General features: G+C 41.6%; 1 protein-coding gene across 1 annotated transcript in view; it reads right to left on the bottom strand.

The window, feature by feature from the left end:
• Positions 1-536: 536 nt before the first annotated feature.
• LOC140723322 (uncharacterized) overlaps positions 537-27,776 on the bottom strand; it is a 51,711-nt gene continuing 24,471 nt past the window's right edge. The window contains 1 exon segment of the mRNA XM_073037921.1: positions 537-2,813. Coding sequence (XP_072894022.1) covers positions 639-2,813 — 2,175 coding nt within the window. The 3' untranslated portion in view covers positions 537-638.

The following is a 27,776-nucleotide window of genomic DNA, read 5'->3' as shown; positions in this document are numbered from 1 at the left end:
TTTCCTGTGAGTCTGGAAGGTAGATTTTTATGGTCTTTTGCCAGGGAGAGATGAGAAGACACGAATGGAAAGAAAGGGCCCTTTTACTTTTCTTTGTTTCCTTTACTAATCCTATAGTCAAAATAAGAATTAAATAGCTCAATTGTTTAATCGCATATTGTGTACCATTTGTTATTTTTGGGGTACTGATTTGTAACAGGGGACACATCATGCAGCATTCACACAAACGAGATTGCTTATATTTGGCCAAGCTCAGGGGCTATCACCCCCTATATTAAGTTGCTAGCTGAAGCAAGAGTTACATAAGGTTAAATGACTGAGTGAATCGCTCCCCACATTCACAGCAGGTGAACGGCATCTCCCCACTGTGAACTCAATGATGCACATTTGGTTGGTTTTGCTGACAGAATTACTTCCCAAAGTCTCAGCAGCTGATCGGCCTCTCTCCTGTGTGAACTCGCTTGTGTGTCTGTAGATGAGATGACTGAGTCAATCCCTTCCCACACACTAAGCAGGTAAACGGCCTCTATCCAGTGTGAACTCGCTGATGTACCTTCAGTTGAGATGAACAAGTGAATCCCTGCCCACAGTCTGAGCAGGTGAACGGCCTCTCCCAATGGGAACTTGCTGGTGTGCCATTAGGGTGGATGATCGAATGAATCCCTTCCCACAATCTGAGCAGGTGAACAGCCTCTCCCCAGTGTGAACTCACTGTAGATGAGATGACCGAGTGAATCCCTTCCCGCAGTCTGAGCAGGTGAACGGCCTCTCCCACTGTGAACTTGCTGGTGTGCCATTAGGGTGGCTGATCGAGTGAATCCTTTCCCACAGTCTGAGCAGGTGAACGGCCTCTCCCCAGTGTGAACTGACTGATGTCTCTGTAGATGAGATGACCGAGTGAATCTCTTCCCACAGTTTGAGCAGGTGAAACACTGCTTCCCAGTGTGAACTTGCTGGTGTGCCATTAGGATGGATGACTGAGTGAAGCCCTTCCCACAGTCTGAGCAGGTGAACGGTCTCTCCCCAGTGTGAATTCTCCGATGTACCTTCAGTTTAGATGACTGAGTGAATCCCTTCCAACAGTCTGAGCAGGTGAACGGCTCCTCCCTAGTGTGCACTCTCTGATGTGTTAGTAGGTGAGATGACAGAGCAAATCCCTTTCCACAGTCTGAGCAGGTGAACGACCGCTCACCAGTGTGAACTCGCTGATGTACCATCAGTTGGGATGAGCAAGTGAATCCCTTCCCACAGACTGAGCAGGTGAACGGTCTCTCTCCAGTGTGAACTCGCTGATGTACCTTCAGTTCAGATGACAGAGCAAATCCCTTCCCACACACTGAGCAGGTGAATGGCACCTATCCAGTGTGAACTCGCTGATGTACCTTCAGTTGAGACGAAGAAGTGAATCCTTTCCCACAGTCTGAGCAAGTGAATGGCCTCTCGCCAGTGTGAACTCGCTGATGTACTTTCAGTTCAGATGACTGAATGAATCCCTTCCCACACACTGGGCAGGTGAACGGCCGGTCGCCAGTGTGAACTGACTGGTGGCTCAGTAGGTGAGATGATTTAGTGAATCCCTTCCCACACACTGAGCAGGTGAATGGCCTCTCTCCAGTGTGAACTCGCTGATGTACCTTCAGTTCAGATGATTGAGTGAATCCCTTCCCACAGTCTGAGCAGGTGAATGGCCTCTCTCCAGTGTGAACTGACTGGTGGCTCAGAAGGTGAGATGATTTACTGAATCCCTTCCCACACACTGAGCAGGTGAATGGCCTCTCTCCAGTGTGAACTCGCTGATGTACCTTCAGTTCAGATGACTGAGTGAATCCCTTCCCACACTCTGAACAGGTGAACGGCCTCTCTCCAGTGTGAACTCGCTGATGTACCTTCAGTTGGGATGAGCAAGTGAATCCCTTCGCACAGTCCGAGCAGGTGAATGGCCTCTCCCCAGTGTGAACTCGCTGATGTACCTTCAGTTTGGACGAAGAAGTGAATCCCTTTCCACACTCTGAACAGGTGAACGGCCTCTCTCCAGTGTGAACTAGCTGATGCACCTTCAGTTGGGATGAGTAAGTGAATCCCTTCCCACAGTCTGAGCAGGTGAACGGCCTCTCCCCAGTGTGAACTCGCAGATGTAACTTCAGTTGGGACAAAGAAATGAATCCCTTCCCACAGACTGAGCAGGTGAACGGCCACTCCCTAGTATGAACTCGCTGATGTACCTTCAGATTAGATGACTGAGTGAATCCCTTCCCACAGTCTGAGCAGGTGAACGGCCGCTCGCCAGTGTGAACTGACTGGTGGCTCAGTAGGTGAGATGATTTAGTGAATCCCTTCCCACAGACTGAGCAGGTGAACGGCCTCTCTCCAGTGTGAACTCGCTGATGTACCTTCAGTTGGGATGAGTAAGTGAATCCCTTCCCACAGTCCAAGCAGGTGAACGGCCTCTCCCCAGTGTGAATTCTCTGATGTACCTTCAGTTGGGATGAAGAAGTGAATCCCTTCCCACAGTCTGAGCAGGTGAACGGCCTCTCCCCAGTGTGAACAGGCCTGTGAAACTGTAGGTGGGATGATTGAGTGAATGCCTTCCCACAGACTGAGCAGGTGAATGGCCTCTCTCCAGTGTGAACTCGCTGATGTATCTTCAGTTTAGATGAGCAAGTGAATCCCTTCCCACAGTCTGAGCAGGTGAACGGCCGCTCACCAGTGTGAACTGACTGGTGTCTCAGTAGGTGAGATGATACAGTGAATCCCTTCCCACAGACTGAGCAGGTGAACGGCCTCTCTCCAGTGTGAACTTGATGGTGTGCCATTTGGTCAGATGATCGAGTGAATCATTCCCCACAAATTCAGCAAATGACCAGCCTCTGCCCATTGTGAACTGACTGGTGTCCACAAGTGGGATAACTGACTGAATCCCTTCTCACACTTACAACAGGTGAATGGCCTTGTCCGGTGTGAACTTGCTGATGTACCTTCAGTTGAAATGACCAAGTGAATCCGTTCCCACTGTCTGAGCAGGTGAATGCGTTCCCCCCGTGTAAAATGCCAGTTGGTCTGATGACCGAGTGAATCCCTTGCTCCTCTTCTTAAATATCTGGACAGAGACAGCAAAACTGGTGTGTTGTGTTTGAGATTCCCATTGACAAATTCCTTGTCATATTTAACCTGTAAAAAGATTTACAAAATCGATCAATGGGTGTGGGACAACATTTCAGATGAGATCACTTGAGTTGGCAAGGTGTGAGCTGACATCACACTGTTACAGTGAAGTTCAACCCAAGTTGGAGAGAGAAATCATCTTCTAACTGGGCACAGTGCTGGTATCTGGAATGCCAATCAAACACTCTGATGCTCTTCCTGTCTCTATAACATAGGGGCAGTTCTGCCATCTCCAACCTGTGATCTGGCTTAGTTGTCTCTCTCCATTGGTATTATTCCCTGTTCCCAATGAGCTGCATGGGTGCCTGGTCCCACAGGAACTGAAACACTCTCTGTGTAAAAAAAACTTACCCCTGACATCCCCTCGGAATCTATTTCAAAGCACCTTAAAACTATGCCCCCTTGTGTTAGCCATTTCAGCCCTGGGAAAGAAACCTCTGACTATCCACACAATCAATGCCCCTCATCAACTTATCCACCTAAAAAAAAGGCTCTAAACATAAACAAGGAAATTATACATTGCTTTGAGGATTTATTAGAAGTCTACAAAACTATGAGGGAAACGATAGGTTAAATGCAAGCAGCTCTTTCCACTGAGGTTGGGTGGGATGACAACCAGAGGTCGTGGGTAAGTGGGGGAGGTGAAAATTTAACGAGAGCATGTGGAAAAGCCATTCACTGAAATGGTCGCGAGAGTGTGGAATGAGATGCCAGCACAAGTGATGAATGTGAGCTCGGTTTCACCATTTAAAAGAAGTTTGGATGGGAGCCTGGATGGTAGGAGTATGGAGGACGATGGTCCCAGTGCAGGTAGATGCATTAGACAGCTTAAATGTTTTTTTGGCATTGACTATATGCGCCAAATAGCCTGTTTTTGTGCTGAACTTCTCCATGTTTCTATGATGGAGAAGCTGGTCTAACTTGCTTCGAAGGGAAAACAAGTAGGAGTGACAATGGAACAGCAAACTACCTGCGTCTCAATATCACCAAGACCAAGGAGATGGTGGTGGACTTTAGGAGATCTAGGCCTCATATGGAGCCAGTGATCATTAATGGAGAATGTGTGGAGCAGGTTAAGACCTACAAGTATCTGGGAGTACAGTTCGACGAGAAGCTAGACTGGACTGCCAACACAGATGCCTTGTGCAGGAAGGCACAGAGTCGACTGTACTTCCTTAGAAGGTTGGCATCATTCAATGTTTGTAGTGAGATGCTGAAGATGTTCTATAGGTCAGTTGTGGAGAGCGCCCTCTTCTTTGTGGTGGCGTGTTGGGGAGGCAGCATTAAGAAGAGGGACGCCTCACGTCTTAATAAGCTGGTAAGGAAGGCGGGCTCTGTCGTGGGCAAAGTACTGGAGAGTATAACATCGGTAGCAGAGCGAAGGGTGCTGAGTAGGCTACGGTCAATTATGGAAAACTCTGAACATCCTCTACATAGCACCATCCAGAGACAGAGAAGCAGTTTCAGCGACAGGTTGCTATCGATGCAATGCTCCTCAGACAGGATGAAGAGATCAATACTCCCCAATGCCATTCGGCTTTACAATTCAACCGCCAGGAGTAAGATATGTTAAGGTTCCGGGGTTAGGACTCAATGTATTTAAGTAAACTACTTAAGAAATTTTTAAAAGCTATTATTAATGCTTTTTGAGAGGGTGATTTTAGATGCATATCATATTTTTACTGAGTTAAATATTGTATGTAATTAGTTTTGCTACAATAAGTGTATGGGACATTGGAAAAAAAATGTTGAATTTCCCCATGGGGATGAATAAAGTATCTATCTATCTATCAACTCAGGAGTTGAGCGATCGATACTTACGAAAAAAGTGGAAGCATTGGAAAGGCAGGAGGACACAACCATGGCTGAAATGAGAAGCCAAAGAGAGGGCAAACAAAAGAGCAAAAACTATTGGGAAGCTTTTAGGAACCAACAGAAGACGACTAAAAAAAAAAGTCAGATGAGCTCAGGAATTGGAATGATGATTAATGAGTCAGTCGTTAATGAGTCTTGGCAGCACCCAACAGTCTGATGCATTTAGAGGAACAAAATATCCGGGGCCTCAATATCTCTTGAGAACCAAGGTTCCCTGCACCAGTTACCTTTCAACTTTTATTTTGACTGGCACATACAAACTCCACACCCTCAAAATTTCACTTCTGAAGGCCTCCCACTTACCAAGTACTCCTTTGCCAGAAAACAGCCTGTCCCAAACCACACTTGTCAGATCCTTTCTGATACCATCAAAATTGACCTTTCTCCAATTGAGAATATCAACCCGTGGTCCAGACCTCTCTTTTTCCATATTTACTTTTGAATCTCATGGCATTAGGATCACTAATTTCAGTCATCAGCCCTGGATCATTTCCTAACAGCTTATTGAACACTTTACGTCAGGAATTCAACGTCCTGATTATGGGGACATTTGACAAACTCTACCCCATTTTGTCCTTTCACAGTGTGGGAATCCCAGTCAATATCTGGGAAGTTAAAATCACCAACTGAATCAACCTTTGTTTCTTGGCATGGTCTGTGATCTCTCTACAAATTTGTTCCTCTAAATCTCTCAGACTGTTGGGTGCAACCAAGTCCCAGTGATGGCTACAATATCATAATTCCCTGTCCTGTGCTCATCTTGCTTTCCTACGATGCTTCTTGCATTGTGATATACACAGATCAGCACTTTCATCGCACCATGCTCAACCATTTGATTGCTGACTCTATCTGAGGTCTGAACAACATCTGACTGGTGTCAAGAAAACAACCTCTCAATCATTGTCACAAAACCAAAGGAGCTAATTGTGGATGACAAAAGGAATGGAGACAGGCTAAACCGTATTGGCATCAATGAATCTGGGGTTGAGAGGGTCACCAAGGATCTGACATGGTCTGTATATACTAGCTGTGTTGTGATAAAAACACAACAGCACCTCTTTCACCTCAGACGGTTGAAGTTTGGGATGGGGACCCAAATCCTAAGGACTTTCTACAGGAACACAAATGAGAGCATCCTGACTGGCTGAATCACTGCCTGGTAAACTGCACGTTCCTTAATTGCAGGAACCTACAGAGAGGGGCGCGCACAGCCCAGCACATCTCTAGATGTGAACTTCCCACTATTCAGGACATTTGCAGAGGCAGGTGTGATAAAAGGGCCCGGAGGATATTGAGGACCCAATTCACCACAACCACAAACTGATCCTGCTGCTACCATCCAGGAAACGGTCCCACAGCAAAAGGACCAACGGGCTCCGGGACAACATCTTCCACCAGGCCATCAGACGGATTAATTGATTTCTATGTCTTATTGACTGCCCTATCTACATACTATTTGTTATAAATTACTATAAATTACACATTTAGACAGAGACGTAACGTGAAGATTTCTACTACTCATGTAGATGCAGAATGTATGTAATAAATTCAGTTCACCCTCTCCACTGTCTGTTCTGTCATTCTGGCTCCCGTTCCCCCTACAACTTACTTTAACCCCATCACACCCCCACCCCCACACACTAGTTCTAGCAAGCCTTACCACTAGGATATTATATCCTTTTTGTTCTGTTCCCATAACTAACGAATCCCCTATCAGCCCTTTGACTTTCCTCTGCTAATAATCCCCAACAGTTTCTAAAGTGGTCCATCTGTTGTTGTGTGGGATGGTCACAAGAGTATTTTGTGAGGGATGTTTAACCTCATCCCTTTCCTTTCCTGTGTCCTGTACCTTGGGTGTAACTCACCTCACTTCATGTCATATCTATCACCCCCTCCAACTCCTGGATGATCCAGAATTCATCCATTTCAAGTTCCAACTCTTTGAAGTGCAGGGTTACAAGCTGCAGCTGGATGCACATCTGGTAGGTGAGGGCATCAAGGACAATGGAGGTCTCCCCACCTTCCCACCAATGTCCCCTCTGACTTGTAATGACCAGTGGGCACATAAATCTCGTAATGTGCATTTTTTACCCAGTGACAACATGTGCACAGTGTACTTTATATAGAGAGGTATTCATTTTCACAGCTAGCAAAGCATTGTCCATAAGAACTTTGATCTCTGAGTTAGATCAAGTTCACCTGCACTCTCACACAACCTGTGTAACAGGCCTGTAACGGGTAATGAAGGATTTTCTCTCCAGAGCTTTTGCACTTTGTCCATATGCGGTTTGCTTGCTAAATTACACTTTAAAATGCCAAATTTCCAAATATCACTCCACTTCTTCACACTTCTAAATTCTCCGGCAACTTCTGCATCGCCACAATACACACAGGTAACATGAGTATTTCCCCTGAGCACTCCTGAGGAATTGAGGATATATAACAAAATCATTTTGAACCTCTGTAACCTCTGGCTAAAAGAATAATTGGGACTGAATAGGAATTTCTGAACTTAAGTAAACTCTGTCTTCAGCGGTTAACTAAGACAGGCTCATTCCCAGTTCTCTGTGGCTTGCAGAGAGACACACTGAGAGCTGATAACATTATACATTGTACCCTTATTAGTTGATAACATTATACATTGTACCCTTATTTGAGTAAAGGGAGGAGGACTCGCTGAAAAGGACAGGAATGAACATCTGTCTGTAACTAAGTCAGGGCCTTGCAAAGGGAATAACTGATAAGGACAGAACAGTACGTGCATCTGCAATTAAAACCTTCATTTAGTGAACTCTCTTATCTAAGTAATTAAGTTTTGCACCAACAGACTTGGTGAGCAAATCAGTTCAAATAACATCTTGCAAATAGTAATGTATGGGGCTTACTATGTATAAATACACGACTGTAACCTGACTGAGTCAGTCCACTTGTCAGATGGTGGCAGTGCTTACGTGCCTTCCCTTTGACAACTGGGTCTCAAACTCCTACAGGAGAATGCGCAATAAACTGTGGTGACGATAGCTGGTCTCCCGTGTTTTATTCAGATTCACTTTAACATTTGGCGTCATGAACAGGATCCCAATATAGGGAGTGCCAAACAAACGGGCTGAGTAAGCAGCTGGACCACTCTGGGGACTGCGGAGACCGACCAGACACCCAATAGGTATTTTGTCATTCTCCGTTAATTCCTTTCGAGGTACAGTCCCTCGCCCAAGCTGATCGCATACCTTGACGGGATCGGGAAAGAATCTGTTGGGAGACTCGTATAAGGTGGGCAAAATTTTACTGAGGAGGCAGATGGGCCAGGTAAATTTTAGTAAGTGGGCAGGAGGTGGTCCCAGGTAAATTTATCAATTTAACTGGAGGTGCCAGCCGTGTAAATTTATCTGATTGTTAATTGAGCAGAAGGCTTTGTGCCGGGTAAAGAACAGAGGTCAATTGCAGTCGAGTGATATGAGTGGGACAAGAGCAGACAAACACAATATGTGTGAGAGTTTTCCAGACAAGGAAAAAGATTTGCAAATGTTGAGTGCAGCACTGAATAATAAATTGGGGAACAAAATCTGGCCACTGGGGGGGAACCTGGGATATTACCTCATGAGAACAAGCAGTAAATTTGCTAAGGAAAAGGAACTGTGGAAAGAAGTGGAAATTACTGAAAAGGGAATGGAAGGATAAGGCAGATGCAAAGTGGAACAGTACAGTATTAGCAAGTTGGTGGAATAATGCATGTGATAAAGGGATAGAGGTATGCACTGCAGAAGGAACGCCAAAGGTTGGGAGAGGCTAACAGCGGAGCATGAATGGGTGGATGGGCGCCGAAAACGAGAGCAGGGAAAACAACGTAAGCAAACCAAAGCCGGCCTAGATAGGACAGCAGGGCTGGAAAGTCAGTCTGAAGTTCTAACTGATAGGGAAACAATGGATCCCGAACCCACGTCCGGCATACCGACCCTGTTTGAGGACAGTGACTGTGATGCTGAGTGCATAATGCGACTCCACAAGATTTATTCGCTCTGCTGCATGATTCTCTCAGCTGATGAGGGGTGGAAACGGAAGGCAGAACTGAGATACCAAACCAATCTGGAGTTACAGGCGGGAATCCATAATGAGAATGAACAGACAGACCAGATTATTCAAGCCTTGGAAAGGGCTCTCCAGCAACCTGCAAACATCACCAAAGTACATCAAAGCAAACCTAAGCCTGGAGAATCGGGACCAGTCTATTGGGAGCGATTTATGGCCTGCTAGAGCACTTTCACAGGAGACCGAGTCTTTAATGATGGGAATCCGTTCCCCAGTTTAAAGCCTTACTGCATCATCACGTGATGACGTAGGGTCGAGACGTTGGAAATCCAGCTCCCTCGTAAAAAGTAATGAAATAGAGTTTAAATGAAGAAGAGTCAAATAATATCTATTAGAAATTACTTATAACCAACTCGGGAATATCTTTTGATATGGCTCCTAAACTGAAACAGAAGAAAGCTATTACTTCGAAGACTGCGCAAATTGGTGGGGAAAAAGGCCTAACCGCTTCGGTGAAGCATCAGAATCAAGTTGGATCTCCTCCCGGCGAAGTGCACAATACTTCTGATGATGAAGGGAAGGAAGATGTAGCAATGTCGGCGGTCTCTAAGAAGAAACGGAAGGAACGCATGCGCGGAAGTATCTATGGGAAGATGTCAACAGAACTACAAAGCCTAACTACGGCTGGAAGTGAAATTGGATCGGAATCGGAAGGGGACACGGACTCTTTGGGAAATTCGAAGGAGGAAGAAAAGGAAAAGAAGAAAGAGATTAAAGGAGACATAAAAGATATCCTGAGATATATAATGAATGAATTAAAATCTATAAGAGTAGATATGATGAAAGAATCAACAGTTACAAGAACAGATATGACGAAGGAATTAAGAGCTATAAGAATAGATATAAGAAAAAATGGATGCACTTGAGAACCCTAGTAGACAAAATAATATTAAAATTTTTGGTCTTATAGAAGGTACAGAGGGAGAAAATCCAATAAAATTCTTTCAAGATTGGATTCCGAAAATTTTGGAAATGGAAGAAGGAAGTCAAGTAATTGAAATTGAAAGAGCACATAGAGCTTTAAGACCAAGATCTCAACAAGATCAAAATCAAAGATCAATTTTGATAAAATGCTTAAGGTATCAAGATAAAGAAATGATCTTGAAGGCAGCTACTCAGGGTGCCAAAGAGAGAAAAGGGCCATTGATAATAAAAGGGAAAAGAGTTTTTTTTTAACCCAGATATAAGTTACGATCTTCTGAAGAGGCGGAAAGAATTTAATCCAGTGAAAAAATCTTTATGGGAAAAGGGTTATAAATTTTTATTGAGCTACCCAGCAAAATTGATAATTTTTCTGGAAAATGGAGAAAGAAGTTTTTTTGTTGACTACCGGAAAGCGGAGAAATTTGTACAAGAACTACCCGATGTTCATGAAGAGGACTAATGAATTATAGAAATGAAATGGACTTATGATGAAAATTGAAATAAGGTTGGACTTGATGTACATTTATAAAGAAAAAATAGTTGAAGAGAATTAATTGGGAGTGGAGATATTAATTATTTTCTTTTTTTTTCTTCATTAATATATATATATATGTTTTATTTATTTCTTTTTGCGGGGGAGCTGGAGGAGATCCTGATCGATGGCTGCGAGTTTCACGTGTACAATCATGGCGATTGCCATGACCCGTAAAATGGGGGGGGCAATGCTGTGTTCTTTTTATTCGCAACATTAGTTGGGGGTATTTTGTTTTTTTTTCTTATATATTAGTTATCTTTTTTATATCTTTCTTCTTTTCTGCCTGGATGGTTGGGGAGAGACTCATAACAACATGGAGAATTTTAAAGAGTTCCCAAGGTATTATGAATGACTAATTTGCTTAATTTATTAAGTTCTAATGTTAATGGAATTAATGGACCTGTGAAAAGAAAGAGAGTTTTAATATATATTAAGAAAATGAAAGGAGATATAGCTTTTTTACAAGAAATGCATTTAACAGAAACAGAACATAAGAAATTAAAGAGAGATTGTATTGGAAGTGTTATTGCAGCTTCATTTAATTCAAAATCGAGAGGAGATGCAATTTTGATTAATAAGTCTTTACCAATTAAAATACAAAATGTAATAATTGATTCTGGGGGGAGATATGTAATTATACATAGTCAAATTTTTTCAGAATTACGGACTTTTATGAATATTTATGCACCAAATGAAAATGATACAAAATTTATACAAGAAGTCTTTTTGAAATTGGCTGATGCACATGATAAAATATTAATAGGTGGAGATTTTAATTTTTGTTTGGATCCAGTTTTGGATAGGTCAACCAAAGTTGCTACAAAATCAAAAGTAACAAAATTAACTTTATCATTAATGAAAGAATTAAACCTGATTGATATATGGAGAAAAATGAATCCAAGAGAGAGAGATTATTCATTTTATTCAAATAGACATAAAACTTATTCAAGGATTGATTTTTTTTATTATCAAAAAATATTCAAGATAGAGTGAAAAGTGTGGAATATAAAGCAAGAATATTGTCAGATCATTCTCCCTTGATAATGACAATGATAATGATGGATAAGGAGGAATCGATTTATAGATGGAGATTTAATTCAATTTTATTAAAACATCAAGATTTTTGTGATTTTATGAAAAAACAAATTTAGTTGTTTTTGGATACAAATTTACATTCAGTAGAGGATAAAATTGTATTATGGGAAGCGATGAAAGCATATTTAAGGGGTCAGATTATAAGTTATACATCTAAAATCAAGAAGGAATATGCAGCAGAAATAGATCATTTGGAAAAAGATATTATAAAGTTAGAAAAAGAATCTCAAAGACACATGACAGAAGAAAAACGAAGACAACTTGTTAACAAAAAATTACAATATAATACACTTCAGACATATCGTACAGAAAAAGTAATTTTGAGAACTAAACAGAAATATTATGAACTAGGTGAAAGATCACATAAAATTCTTGCTTGGCAGTTGAAAACAGAACAGGTTTCTAAAACAATAAATGTGATTAGAACAAGTGTAAATAAGGTTACTTATAAGCCTTTAGAAATTAATGAAACTTTAAAAAAAAATTATACTGAACTATATCAATCAGAATCAAAAAATAAGATTACTGAGATAGATAAATTTTTATCACAAATAACCCTTCCAAAATTAAATTTTGAAGAACAGAAAGGATTAGATATGCCTTTTACATTAAAAGAGGTTGAAGAAGCTTTAGGTTCACTTCACAGTAATAAATCTCCAGGGGAAGATGGTTTTCCTCCTGAGTTTTATAAAAAATTTAAAGATTTATTAATTCCTCCTTTTATGGAATTAATATATCAAGTGGAAAGAATGCATAAACTCCCACAATCCTTTTTAACAGCGATCATAACTGTACTGCCAAAAAAAGATAGAGAACCTTTAAAACCAGCATCATATAGGCCTAATTCTTTGTTGAATACAGATTATAAAATAATAGCAAAAATTTTATCTAATAGAATATCTAAATACTTACCAAAATTAATACATATGGACCAAACAGGTTTTTATTAAAAATAGACAATCAATGGATAATATAACCTGGTTAATTAGTATAATTCATTTGGCACAAAAAAGAGAGGAAATGAGTGTGGCAGTTGCTTTGGATGCAGAAAAAGCATTTGATAGATTGGAATGGGATTTTTTATTTAAGGTATTGGAAAAATATGAATTAGGAAAATCTTTTATACAATGGATTAAAATTCTAAATACTAATCCTCAAGCTAAATTAGTTACAAATGGTCAGATTACAACACCATTTTGTTTAACAAGGTCAACTAGACAAGGCTGCCCCTTATCACCTGCTTTATTTGTATTGGCAATAGAACCATTAGTTGAATTAATTAGAACAGATTCAGATATTGAGGGCTTTAGGGTTAATCAAGAAGAATATAAGATTAACTTATTTGCTGATGATGTTTTGATTTACTTAACAAACCCATTGCAATCTTTGCAAAGATTATCTTTTAGATTGGAAGAATATGGGGAAGTATCGGGTTATAAAGTAAATTGGGATAAAAGTGAAATTTTACCCCTTACCAATGGAAATTATAATCAATGCCGATTAGCAACTCAATTTCGATGGTCAATAAATGGGATAAAATATTTAGGTATTAGATTTAATAATGATGTAAAAAAATTATATAAACAAAATTATTTGCCATTATTAAAAACAATAAAAGGGGATCTTGATAAATGGATGATATTACCAATAACATTAATAGGTAGAGTTAATGTTGTAAAAATGAATATATTTCCTAGATTGCAATATTTATTTCAAACTCTACCAATACAATTACCTCAGAAGTTTTTTCAAGAACTGAATAAATATGTAAGGAAATTTCTTTGGAAAGGAAAGATGTCAAGAATATCATTGGAAAAATTGACATGTAAATTTGATTTAGGAGGGTTACAACTTTGAAACTTTAAGAATTATTATAAAGCAAATCAACTTAGATTTATTGCGTCTTTTTTTGATGAAGAAAAACGGGCATGGATTAGAATAAAATTAGATAAGATAGGAGAAAATACACCAGAAGATTTTATATATAAATGGGAATCCAAATGGATACGGGGAAAAAAAGAATCTCCTATATTAAGACATTTGATTGATTTATGGAATAAGGTAAATATGGATGATGAGATAAAGAAATCTTTATTAGCAAAAAGGACTTTAATTCAAAATAGGCTTATTCCTTTCACAATGGATAATAAACGTTTACATAATTGGTTTCAAAAGGGGATTAAATATATAGGTGACTGTTTTGAAGGAGGTATATTGATGTCGTTTGATCAATTAAAAAATAAATATAAAATATCAAATAACACTCTCTTCTGTTATTTTCAATTAAAAGCTTATTTACGAGAAAAACTGGGACAAACAATGTTGATACCAAAACCTAGTGAAATAGAAATATTAATTCAGAAAGGAAAAATTAAAAAATTTACATCTTGTGTGTATAATTTGATTCAAAAGCAGACAATTAAATTAGGAATTCATAAATCAAGACAAAAATGGGAATCTGATCTGAATGTTAAAATTGATGGGAAAAAATTGGTCAAGATTATGTTCTGATAGTATGAGAAATACAATAAATGTTCGACTTAGATTAATACAATATAATTTTTTACATCAATTATATATAACACCACAGAAAATAAATAGATTAAATTCAAATATGTCTGACCAATGTTTTCGATGTAAACAAGAAATTGGTACTTTTTTACATTCTACTTGGTCTTGTTCTAAAATTCAACCATTTTGGATTAATTTAAGATTTTTATTTGAACAAATTATTGGAGTACAACTTCCACATAGTCCATTGCTATTTTTATTAGGAGACATTGAAGGGACAATAACGAAATTTAAATTGAATAAGTGTCAGAAAAAATTTATAAAAATTGCTTTGGCAGTAGCCAATAAAGTTATTGCAGTTACTTGGAAATCTGATTTAAATTTAACTATGGATCATTGGAATAATGAAATATATAGTTGTATTCCATTTGAAAAAATTACGTATAATTTAAGAAATGAATATGAAATATTTTTGAAAATTTGGTCACCATACTTACGAAAGATAGGATTAGATACATAGGTCCTTTGAAGATAAAATTATAGTAATTGGGGAAAGTGAAAATAAATATCAAAATTATTTTGAACTCCATGGAACATGTGGGGATCCTCCGATATCCAGGCAATCTTTCTTCTCTTTTCTTTCTTTCTTTTTTTTTCTTTAGATAAGGATTAAGGGGGGAGGGTTAAGGGGAGGGGGGAGGGTTAATATCACTTTTCTTACCATTTCATTATTACATTTATTCTTGTAATTTCTAAAATTCTATAAATAAATAATATTTAAAAAAAGCCTTACTGCTCCAATGCTTACCAATTAAGTTAGCCAACATGATTAAAACAAATAATATGGATTGACCTGACAAAGACCGAAATGGAATGTGACGAGCTTTGACCCGACTTTCGAATCCCGATCGACCCCGAAGGGAACTAATATTAAAGGTAAATATGCTCAGCGGGAAGAAGGACGCGAGCAGGCTATATCTGGGGATCAGAAATGGGAACAAAATCCTAGCAAGGGACAGGTGGGGACAACAGCCCGTTTAGAAATTGACAAACAAGGATGCTTCCAACCATGAGTATCACCCCTCAGGAAGAGCCCAAAGTAATATTGCAGTAATATTTCCACTCTCGATCAGGAAATGGTATCAGAAAATGGAAAACAGCTATCAGACAATCGGTCTGTCTGGGTTCAAAGGCAGGGCACATACGTATTCACGTACCCAGCCACTGCAGGTGGAATTCCAGGGGAACCAGTGTGAAGTTTCATTTACAGTCACCACCAGTCGGGGTGTAATCTAGCAGAGAGAGACTTGCTCTGTCCGTTGGAAGTCGAGATTCTCTGCGTGGACAAGGATATCACCCTGGGACTAGTGAACAACCGACAGCTTCCCCAATTACTGGCACCCCCCCCCCCCCAGTGGTGGGCACTTAATCTGGATTCCACTGCGTTTGAACCCCTTCTCCCAGCGGCTGACACTCATGTGACTCTGTGCTATGACCCTCCAGGGTGCTCAACTGAGGAAAGCCAATATTATGCACCCCTCGAGGGACAGAAGTTCCCAGTCACGGTGACTGGAGAGATTAAAGGAAAAGAGGTCAGCGCATTACTGCCTGAAGTTCCGGATTTCCTTTGGCGACAGACAGGACTGGTGCTTCCCTATATCACTGTCTGGGTTTGCCCTGGGTTAAAGCCAAAGAGCCCAGAGTTCAATTCAGAAGGTTCAAAGGAACATCTAAACAAGCCTGATGTATTTTGGAAACAAGTCCTGTGGACTGATGAAGTTAAAATAGAACTCTTTGATGGCAATGAGAAAAGGTATGTTTGGAGAAAAAAAGGTGCAGAATTTCATGAGAAGAACACCTCTCTAACTGGTAAGCACGGGGATGGCTTTTGGCTTGTGTTGCAGCCAGTGGTAGAGGGAAGAATGAATTCAATTAAATACTAGCAAATTCTGGATGTAAACATCAAACTGTAAAAAAGCCGAAGATGAAAAGAGGATGGCTTCTACAACAAGATAATGATCCTAAACATAACTCAAACTCCACAATGCACCACCTCATGAGGTGCAAGCTGAAGGTTTTGCCAAGGCAAATAGCAGTGCATGCAAGACGGCTCAAGAATCTCACAGAACTAGAAGCCTTTTGCAAGGAAGAATGGGCGAAAATCCCCCAAACAAGAACTGAAAGACTCTTAGCTGGCTACAAAAAGCATTTACAAGCTGTGATACTTGCCAAAGGGGGTGTTACTAGGTGTTGACCATGCAGGGTGCCCAAACTTTTGCTTCAGGCCCTTTGCCTTTTTTGTTATTTTGGAACTGTAAAAGATGGAAATTTAAAAAAAAAGTTTCCTTGCTTAAAATATTACTGAAATGTGTCATCTTTAACTTATGTCTTTTGGAAATCAGTTCAACTTTTACTCGTTTAACTATTCACAGTAACAGAAACTTTGACCGGGGTGCCCAAACTTTTGCATGCCACTGTAATTGAGCAGGCCTCTTTTGAATCGGCTGTCTCTGCCCAGAAGGCTGAGCTGTTTGCTCTGACTCCTGCCTGTATCCTAGCAACAGACTAAAGTGCGAACTTTTACACGGACTCCAGTTATGAACTGACTACGGGGCTTTGGGGATTCCTGACTTCCTCTGGCCACCGCATTAGTAATGCTACCTTTGTGAACAACTTACTCACCGCTCTACAGCTACCTCGAGTTTTGACTATTATTAAATGTGCTGCCCATACTGGGGAATGTGATGAGATGTTCCAGGGTAATGTTAGGGCTGATGCAGCTGCCAAACAGACAGCCTTGAATCTCACACTTTTAGTCCCCTGGGGAACCCAGCAAGCTCCTATTAGATAAAATCTAAGCACGGGTATGCCGGACTTGTGGGAAATACGTAACTAACAGGGGAACGCCCCTGAAGGAGAGAGCAAACTATGGTCCCAAATGGGTTGCCACCTCGAACCTCAGACCGATTTATGGGTGACCCCTGCGTGAAAGGTCTGTGTTCCCTCCGTGTTCTTACCTATTTTGATAGATTATGTACATAATTGTACACACTTGGGCAAGGAGGGGATGGTTAATACATTATTACAACCTTGACTTCCAGAAAGCAGCTGAAAAGCGAGCCAAAGCATGCTTAAATTGTAAAAAAAACAAATGCTGGAAAGGGGATGCCTTGTGGTTCCGGAACTACCCCCTTGCCTGGTGGACCTTTTTCTTGTTTGTAACTTGAGTTTATAGAATTACCTAGAGTACATTGTTATAGGTATTGCTCAGTGATTGTAGATGTATTTAGCAGATGGATTGAAGCTGTTCCTACAACTATTAATACCACTATGACTGTTGTGAACATATTGCTAAAAGAAATAACTCCTCACTATGGACTTCCAGAAATGATAAGCTAGGACAATGGGCCAAAATAAATGAGGAAATCTGTAAAGAACTTGTATAAAACAGCAGTTCCACTGCACCCATCATCTGAAAGCAGCAACATAGTGGAACGAGCCAATGGTACTTTGAAAGATAAGTTGGCAAAACTTAGACAAGAAACTGGATTGACCTGGTTGAAGGTTTTACCCTTAGTCCTATTCCATATGAGAATCATGCCATCAAGTAAGAAATCACCGGCAGAAATTATCTACGGGAAGCCCATGAGAACCCCATGGGGACCCCGACCTTGTTTGCCGCTCCTCCCTGAGCGCTTACCTGCAACATTGGATATGCACACCTTGGGGGAGGAGATGGGAAAATACTTATGCAAATTAACAAAAACTCTCTAAAGCTTGCATTCACAGGTACGACAGGCCTATCGAGAGGACGAACCCCAAACTAAAGGTGACTATTCCACCATCCAGCCTGGAGAATTGTCCTGCTCAAGAACTGGGATGGTAATGTTACGAATGTGATGCAACTCTGAGGGGCCGAAGGGTACAATGTCACCCACTCCTTTTTGAGAATCACAAGATCGCTATTAATTCGGGTCTGAGACCCAGGAAATGAGAGAGAGATGTCCAGAATACACAAGGTTTGGAATGTGTCCTGGCCTCAGCGAAACGGAACCACTGATAACGGCCATTGTCTCTTGGAGAAGGAATTGTGTATTGAGTACTGTACTATTCATTGAAACCCCTCAGGGGACAACCAGAGTGGTCTGGTTGAGGGATTGCATCATCCCAACCTGATTGACATCTGAGACCCCGTGAATAAGGATAAAAGAGGGTCTGGGAAAAAAAACCCTTTAGACCAAGGGTGTTAAACTCATTTTAGGTCACGGGCCGGATTGAGCAAAATGCAGCTTCATGCGGGCCGGATCAGTCGGACGCGTGCAAACGCAGCTTTCATTGCCTCCGTTTTTTCAGCCGGCTCTCATGTGTCTGAGTCTCTGCTATAAATGCAAAGTGTATCACTTTACAAATTCCATTTCTTATGAAGAAGACTGCCGAATAAACACTAAAAACCCTAAAAACCTGGTACCTGAATAAACTCAGAATTAGGCATATCATACGCCATAGGCTTTACTGGGGCCAGCTTTAATAGTAATTAGATATTATCTCGCGGGCCAAATATAATTCCACCGCGGGCCGGATTTGGCCCGCGGGCCTTGAGTTTGACATATATGCTTTAGACGCACCAGGAGAAATGCTAGAGATCCCGTGACAGCGTTTAATAGCGACAGCCGGTGAGGGCTCGTGTGCATCCTTCCTTGCCAGGGTGGCGGGCTCATGACGGAAGAACGGCTTAGCTAAAGGAGAGGCCACAAGAGAACGGCCACACCAACGAAACTCCGACGGATCAAAATCATAAAAGGAAAGCCGGCAAGTTTTTCTCCAAATCTCTCTCTCTCTCCAACCATTGCAACCCAGTGGTCCCCAAAGGCTGCAGCCTGCAAGAACTGAGTGAACTTCATATTTCCATCGGACAATACATTATCCCCCAGACAACGACAGAGCTATTTCTTATGATTATTATTATACCCACACTTTTAGATTTAGTATTGACGATGTATATTATCTGTATATTTGCATTGTGAGTATATTTGCATTGATATTATTTTTGTGTATTTTTACTAATAAATACTGTTAAAAATAGTACCATCAGACTTCAACGGACGTCTCCATCTTTGCTGGTAAGTGACACAGTTATGGGGTTCATAACAGTAAGAAGTTGGGACCGAGGTGGAGAGGACTGTACCAAGTGCTACTGACAACACCTCCTGCAGTGATGGTGGAAGGGCAGCTCCGGCGGATACATCGAACGGACTGTAAACACGTTACTGGCAGAACTGATAAGGACTGGAAAATGTACTGGTTAATGCTGATTTTAATGACCCTAAGGGAACCTGCCCCTGTCTCGGGAGGCCCCCAGTTTAACACTTTCTTGTCCCTCTGCCACACCTATGCTGAGCAAGTTGAGCGGGGAGCACATTGGGTATGTGCCCGGATTCTCCAACAGGGTAAGACTATGTCAGTGGTGCCTCTGAATACTAGCGGAGTCAATTCAGTTCTGGTGTTTACTGATAGCTGTAATGGTAACATTGTCAATTGCACCATATCCAGGTCTGGAAGGCGAGACTGGGGATGGTGTTGCTTTGAGGGTTGGAGTCGTAGATCTCCTCCACAAGACTTCTCCAAGCTATGGCCGGGGATAAGAGTTACATCTCCAGCAGTGGTTCGTACTACTTGTTGTGTAACCAGAATGAGAGTGCACCTTATCAAGTGGGAAGTAGTAACTGTACCAAGAGTCAAACTTATGATACCCCTGGACCACTAAATGGAGCTTATTGGGTTTGTGGAAACGGGGCCTATCCCTGGCTGCCGGGAGAAAGAACAGGGCAGCGGCATGGAACCACACCCTACCAGACGGGTTCTCGAGGGGGGACGAGGGTCAGAGTGGTTGTTGCTACTTGGCCGACCTTATGCCACACTTGAGGATCCTGGCTCAGCCTCAGGATCAACCCCATTGGAACAGGCAACGAAGGGGTATAACCGAATCTGAGAGATTATGGATGATTCCCTCTCCCTCCTATGGGGTAGTCAGAAATTCCAGGGAAATAATTAATTTACCAGCCACTCTAGAAGAATTGGCCAATAATACAGCTGGAGCACTGACTGACACTCAAGTACAGGTAACTGAGATGATTGCAATTCGCCAAACAGTGCGACAGAATCGGATGGCCCAAGTCTTTATATTAGCAGAAAAAGGAGGGACCTGTGCTATCATAGGTAAGGAATGCTGTACCCATATCCCTGACGAATCTTCCAATGTTACTGGCTTGTCTAAACACAGAACCCAAGAGATTCTGAAAATTCAAGATGTTGGCAATAAGCTGCACAATTTTGGGACCAGTAAGGCAAGGGGGTGGCCCTGGCCTTTCAATATATTCGGGGACTTCTGGGGGTTGTTTTAGCATTTTGAAGTCTGATTGTATTAGTTTTGATTATTGTCTGCATCCTTCGGTGCCTTTGGCCATGTTTTGTATCATGTTGTAGAAGCAGAACCCCATAACCATATGCCCTCTGCTTTGCTTTTACTTTGGCTTTGAAGGAGATCTAGACCTCATATGGAGCCAGTGATCATTAATGGAGAATGATTGGAGCAGGTTAAGACCTACAAGTATCTGGGAGTACAGTTAGACGAGAAGCTAGACTGGACTGCCAACACAGATGCCTTGTGCAGGAAGGCACAGAGTCGACTGTACTTCCTTAGAAGGTTGGCGTCATTCAATGTCTGCAGTGAGATGCTGAAGATGTTCTATAGGTCAGTTGTGGAGAGCGCCCTCTTCTTTGTGGTGGCATGTTGGGGAGGAAGCATTAAGAAGAGGGATGCCTCACGTCTTAATAAGCTGGTAAGGAAGGCGGGCTCTGTCGTGGGCAAAATACTGGAGAGTTTAACACCGGTAGCTGAGCGAAGGGCGCTGAGTAGGCTACGGTCAATTATGGAAAACTCTGAACATCCTCTACATAGCACCATCCAGAGACAGAGAAGCAGTTTCAGCGACGGGTTACTATCGATGCAATGCTCCTCAGACAAGATGAAGAGGTCAATACTCCCCAATGACATTAGGCTTTACAATTAAACCGCCAGGACTTAAGAACTTTTTAAAAGCTATTATTAATGCTTTTTGAGATAGTGATTTAGATGCATATCATATTTTTTACTGAGTTAAGTATTGTATGTAATTAGTTTTGCTACAACAAGTGTATGGGACATTGGAAAAAAAAGGTTGAATTTCCCCATGGGGATGAATAAAGTATCTATCTATCTATCTATCTATCTAATGGCAACATCCTCTCCATGTCCACTGTATCCAGGCTTTTCAGCATTCGTAAGGTTTACTTAACCATACATCCCACCACCATCCCCACCGTCCCTCTGAACTCCATTGAGCACAGGTCCAGAACCATCAAATGCTCCTCATACATAAAGCTGATCATCCCTGAGATTATTCAGGTCAAACTTGTTAGTAACTGCACTGAACACATTCCCAAGTATAACAGACAATCAGGAAATTTAAACCATTCCAGAGTGAATGGAATAAAAAGAAACTGGATTCACCAGAATCACTCAACAGGTAAGGAACTGCTGTGGGGAGAGCAACAAAGTTAACGATTCAGGTTCACAGTCATTTGTCAGAATGGATTCAAAATTTATCATTTTTAGTGCAGATCTCCAGCAACCTGAGTTTCTGTTTGATTTCCACTGTCTGACAGACAGGTGACAGCGAGGAGGAATTTCCAAACAGTTCAAACACTGAACACCCCCCCCCCCCACCCCAGGTCTATTTCTACTGGTTCAAACACAGACCAGCCCATTTACTCACAGCCTCTCCTTGAGAGGGATGGAATATAAACTCATTCTCTCCTCAGATTAGCAGCATTGCTTCCAAAGGAACTGAACTCCAGAAAAAAAAAACCATTTGATCCCAGAGCAGAAATACTCGCTCAACACCTCGTAAACCTGGGCAGCTTGATCCCCGGGTCCATGTTACTTGGATCTAAACAGGGGTGCAGTGCTGCCGGAGCTCACCGGAGCATCACCCCAGCACCTCTGTAAAAAAATCAAAATAAACAAGCGGGGAATTTAACAGCTGCTGCATATTAAATTGAGGGAATTTTACGGAAGCGGGGGTTAGGGAGAGGGGTTGGTGGCTGGTGAGGAAAATATCACTAATAACATTAGCATAGGATATTGGATTGTTTTTGGTGAAATCCTGGAGCTGTCACTGTGGTGGTCCGTGGATTACTCGCTAATACAAAAGTAAATTTTTCTCACTAACAACATTATGGCTTCTAAGCAAACAACATTATTTCACTTGCTTGATAATTAGATTTGATGATAATTAGAGAATGCAACCATGCAATACTTTCTTATTATTAAATTAAGTATTATATGTTGTATTGTACCAGTTATATACTGAAATGCAGTGATTGGCTATAATCTTGTTAATGTCTTATTTAGCACTGCATTTCTGTGGAGCTCTGGAAATCATATATATTTCTTTCATCTTGGTATAGTGGTTGACATTATAAAAAGCGCTATTCATTCATATATATATATGTATATAATACACACACACACACACACACACACACACACACACACACACACACACACACACACACACACACACACACACACACACACACACACACACACACACACACACACACACACACACACACACACACACAATCTGTGTACCTGCTCATTACATGAATGGGACAAGGAAGTTGCCCAGTACACGAAAGGAGCAGGTACACAAATACACAAATTGGGTGACATACTAGCGGTGATTGATAAGTTTGTGGCCTACGGTGAAAGGAGTCAATTTTACAAAACCTAGCAATTTTCAATTATCTGTAACAGAAAAAGCACAAAACTGATTAACTTTCTGCATAATCACTCAAAGAGTTGAACTGCACGTGCAGGTACCGAGAGCTGTATAACTTTCAGCCGCGAACTTATCAATCACCCCTCGTACAGCTCAGGTTGGGGGGAGGAGCTACCCAGACAGAATAGAAGGTGCAGATCCTGGACTTTGAGGATGGCTTTAACTTGGCAGAAGAGGAGGTGATGGATTGACACGTCGGAACGGGAATGGGAATGCGAATTGGAATGAAAATGTTTGGACACCGGGAAGTCCCGCTGGGAGCGGACAGTTCAAAGGTCAGTTTATTATCAAAGCACGTATCCATGAAGAACTCTTGCAGTTTTTTTTTCTTCTCCAGAGAACCACAAAACAAAGAAAGAGCATGAAAGTCGTTCAGAGAGAAAAATCAAACTCCCACCCCACCCCCCGCATCAAAAAGAACGGCATCCCGATCATCAACCCCCAAAACCCACCCCTCCCGCACAAAAGGGAACAATAACATCGATCCGCCCCCCAAAAAAACAACCCTACCCCGCACAACTGCGCAGGAGCTGGTGTCACCAGTGTAGAGGCGGCCGCATCGGGAGCAGCGGACACAATAGGCGACCCGGGAAGATTCACAGGTGAAGTGTCGCCTCACCTGGAAGGATGTTTGGACAACGGAGAGAGTTCGGCCGTCCGGCCCTTTCACTGTGACTCCCTGAACTCCACATCAAATCCGTCCAAACGAATCTGGGCGAACTTTAATGACCAATAAATATAAATCCTGTCAGCGATCAGCTGTCTGAATGAATGACTGACTTTAAAGAGGAAGGGGTGTCTATGGTCCACATTGTCAGGGTGTTGAGTTTACCAGGAGACAAAGACTGCAGGGACGAGAGGTTTTCTGTTGACTGTGTGTGGACCCCGCTGGCAATTCTGGTGTTGTGACCCGAATCGAGACAAACACCACGCTGCCCACTCCACCAACAACACTGCACAGCCGGACACATAACAGGGGGCTTTACATCTCACAACACTGGATTCAGTGATGAAACCCGTGATTAATGTTGTTGTCCCACTGAAATCATCAGAAACGTCCATTAAGGTGTTTTTAATTACAAGCGCTCCCACACAAGTGCAGCCAATGTTTCTGGATGTGTGACCCATTTATGTGAGAATTTAGCTTTTTGATTCATCAGAGCTTCCCATAAATATGTACAGTTCAGCTAAGCTTCACTCCAGAATTTCCAGAGCAACAACCCAGTCAAATGGTTCCACACAATTAAAATGGTTTATTACATTTGTATTAATTTTAAATTTTGTACAACCTATTTAATTTAACTATAGAATATGTATATTTTTGTAATTCATAGCTGTTAAAATCTATTGTTATGAGTTAGGTTCTACTGCTGCCGCAGAGACAACAAATTTCATGACATGTGCCGGTCTGATATTGATTCTGATATTGATATGGGAGACCCACCACCGGTCACCTGATCCCAGTTACCGCAGATCGTAATGCGAGGCTGAAGCCTTTTCTATTTATTGGTATTCCTCAGAAAAGTCTACAGTTAAGTTTCCTTCTGTGGTTCCAAAGCAGAAGCTCAGTCTGTCTAATATTTCCACACAATTAAAATGGGGATATTGTTTATTATCATCACGTACTGAGCTACAGTGAATAGCTTGCCTGACGTACCGGCCACACAGATCAATACATTACGACAGTACATTGAGTTGATATACGACAAAACAATAACTGTAACAAAGCATTATGGCTGCAGAGAAAGTGCAGTGTAGATAGACATATGGTGCAGGGTCACGTCGAGTTACATTGTGAGGTCGATTACATTTTATCATTCATTTGGCTTATAACCACAGACAGGAAGCCGTCCTTGAGCCGGGTGGTTCGCACTTTAAGACTTTTGTATCTCTTCCCCGATGGGGGAGCGGGTTTGCAGCAAGAATGTCCAGATTGTGAGGATGTTTGAGTACATGGCCCGCTTTTCCGAGGCAGGGGAAGTGTAGGAAGAGGCCATGGAGGGGAGGCTTGTTTCTCTGATGTTCTCTGTTCTCCAAAGTTCTCTGCAGTTCCTTGCAGTCATGGCCAGAGCAGTAGCCATACCAAGGCGTGAAGTATCAACAAGAAGCTCAGAGACCTCGGCCTTCACCCTGTCTTGTGCAGCTGGATCCTGGACTTACTGTTAGATTGCCAGCAGGTGGTAAGAGTGGACTCCCTCACCTCTGTCTCTCTGACCCTCAGAACACATACCCCTCAGGGGTGTCTCCTTGGCCCCCTCCTTTACTCTCTGTGCACCCACGACTTGTGTCGCCACTCACAGCTCCAATCTGTGAATTAAATTTGTTGACGACACTACATTGATTGGCCTAATCTCAAATAATAACTTTCAATCAATCTCCTGACAACTCGGTCCAAACAAACTTTTCACCCTTCTTCAGGAGATTAGTCAGCGGAAGAGCAATACCAGCAAAGTTCTTACAGAACTTGCGATAATATCCAACCATTCCCAGAAACCTTCCAAGAGCCTTGTTACCAGTCGGAATAGAAACTTCAGAAAATTGCCTGGACTTTTGCCTGAACAGGAGCTAACTTGACTTGACCTACAACATAGCCAACATAGGTCACAGTGGCATGGCCAAATTCACTCTTAGGTAAGTTAACTGTAAGGCTGGCCTGGGAAAGCCTGTCAAAGAGCTTTTCTACTGCAGAGATACGGTCATTCCAAGTGTTGCTCCCTGTGACTAAGTCATCAGTATCGGTATCTGTGTGCTCCAACCCTCGAATTACAGAATCAATCATTCCCTGGAATGTTCCTGGGGCATTTTTCATTCCAAACAGCAAAACATTGTATTCGTACAACCCAGATGGTGTCACAAACACAGAAATTTCTCTACCTCCGTCCGTCAATGGAACACACCGATACTCTTTCAACAGATCAGTCTTTGTTAGAAATATAGCTTTTCCAACCTTACGATGCAATCATTCAACCGAGGGATAGGATAGGCATCTGTTTTTGTTACTGCATTTACCTTTCCATAATCAGTGCAAAATCTAGCAGTGTTATGCATATATAGTTTTAAATATATATTTCCCAAACTTGGGTGGGAAATGATACAGTCTTACGCTGGTGTGGTAAGGATATTCAGTTCAGTTCACGGGATTGAAGTGAGTGAGAGATTTGGCATCCAAGTAAACAGGTGTCGATGTTCTCCGAATCTTCCAATTTAGTCAAACGTGACCAACTAAAGAGCTTCGTCTTCAAGTGACAATCTACCAACCCAGCCAAGGGTTTTCAGCAGATTTCACAGGGTTGCTCTGACATGCACTAATAGTCACAGACCGATTCCTCTTAACCGATCCTCAACCCCAAACGCGTGGACATTTTAAACTTCAGTGACAACTCTTCCCACTAGCCTTTGTGTGTCTGCGTGTCCTACGAAACAAACAGCAACACTCCTTTAAATACCATTGTGCTGAACACCAGCTGTCCATCATGCAGGCTCTCCACTCTATCTGTCTCTGTAACAAGCTGCTTGTGCTTGTCTCTCTATCTCTCTCTCCCTCTCCCTTATAGACATGGTTCTTAAAGGCACAGTCCATAATCACAGGCAATTTACACTTTTCTACATTCATGCAATATGTGTGTTGTTTAATTGGTTTGCCTTGACCAATATCTACGTCATATACTGTGACCGTGGTTTGCTTGGGAATGGCGGGAAATAAATCTTTAAACTTCAGAATTAATTTCTTCAGCTGTTGTTGTTGCTTTGGCTGCAGATGAGCCAACTTATTATCAATGTTTTCTTGAACAACCGAGTTCATTAGCCTAACTGGGACCGTGTTTGGCTTGTGAAAAGTCTCAGACGAGTCAATTGTTTCATTCTCAGGGTTGCCAGATTCATATGTTTTGACAACAACACTCACAGATGGTGCCTGCTTGTCAACATAAGGCTTTATCTTATTTATGTGTACCACCTGTGTTATTTTACATTGGTCTGGTCTTTTAATAACATAATTCAGATAGTTAACTTGAGAGACTATTTCATACGGTCCATTGAGTTTCGCCTTAAGTGGGTTCAGCCACATTGGAAATAAGGCAAGCACCTTAACCCCACCTGGTATTTTCTTTCACAAGTCTGCTTATCAAACAAAAACTTCATTGTGTTTCGACAAATCTTTAAATTTTGTCTTACTAGACTACAGGACTGGTGTAGTTTGTTTTTGAACTTCAAAACATAGTCTAAGAAGTTAACATGTACATCCCATCAATCCACTGTTCCTTTAACAAGGTCAAAGGTCCCCTCACGCAGTGACCAACTACAAATTCAAATGGACTAAAGCCCAGTGATTCCTGTACCAACTCTCTTACTGCGAACAAAAGCAAATGTATTCCTTCATCGCAGTCTTTTCCATTTTCAACACAGTATGTCTTAATCATTGTTTTGAGGGTAGAATGAGATCTTTCTAAACCCCTTGTGATTCTGGATGGTATGCAGATGATGTAATTCATTTAGCTCCCAGTTCATAAACTACCTGCTAGAATAATCCAGATGTAAAATTACTTCCTTGATCAGACTGGAATTCTTTAGGTAAACCAAATAAAGTAAAAAACTTGGTAAGAGCCTTTGCCACATTTTAGCTTTAATATTCCTGAGAGGTATTGCCTCTGAGAATCTGGATGCAGTACACATAATAGTTAGCAAATACTGATGGCCAGCTTTAG

Source organism: Hemitrygon akajei, unplaced genomic scaffold (assembly GCF_048418815.1).
Source record: "Hemitrygon akajei unplaced genomic scaffold, sHemAka1.3 Scf000109, whole genome shotgun sequence".
In the NCBI taxonomy this organism is placed as follows: Eukaryota; Metazoa; Chordata; class Chondrichthyes; order Myliobatiformes; family Dasyatidae; genus Hemitrygon; species Hemitrygon akajei.
The sequence above is the reverse complement of the archived record's forward strand: the minus strand, read 5'-3'. Positions and strand labels throughout refer to the sequence as shown.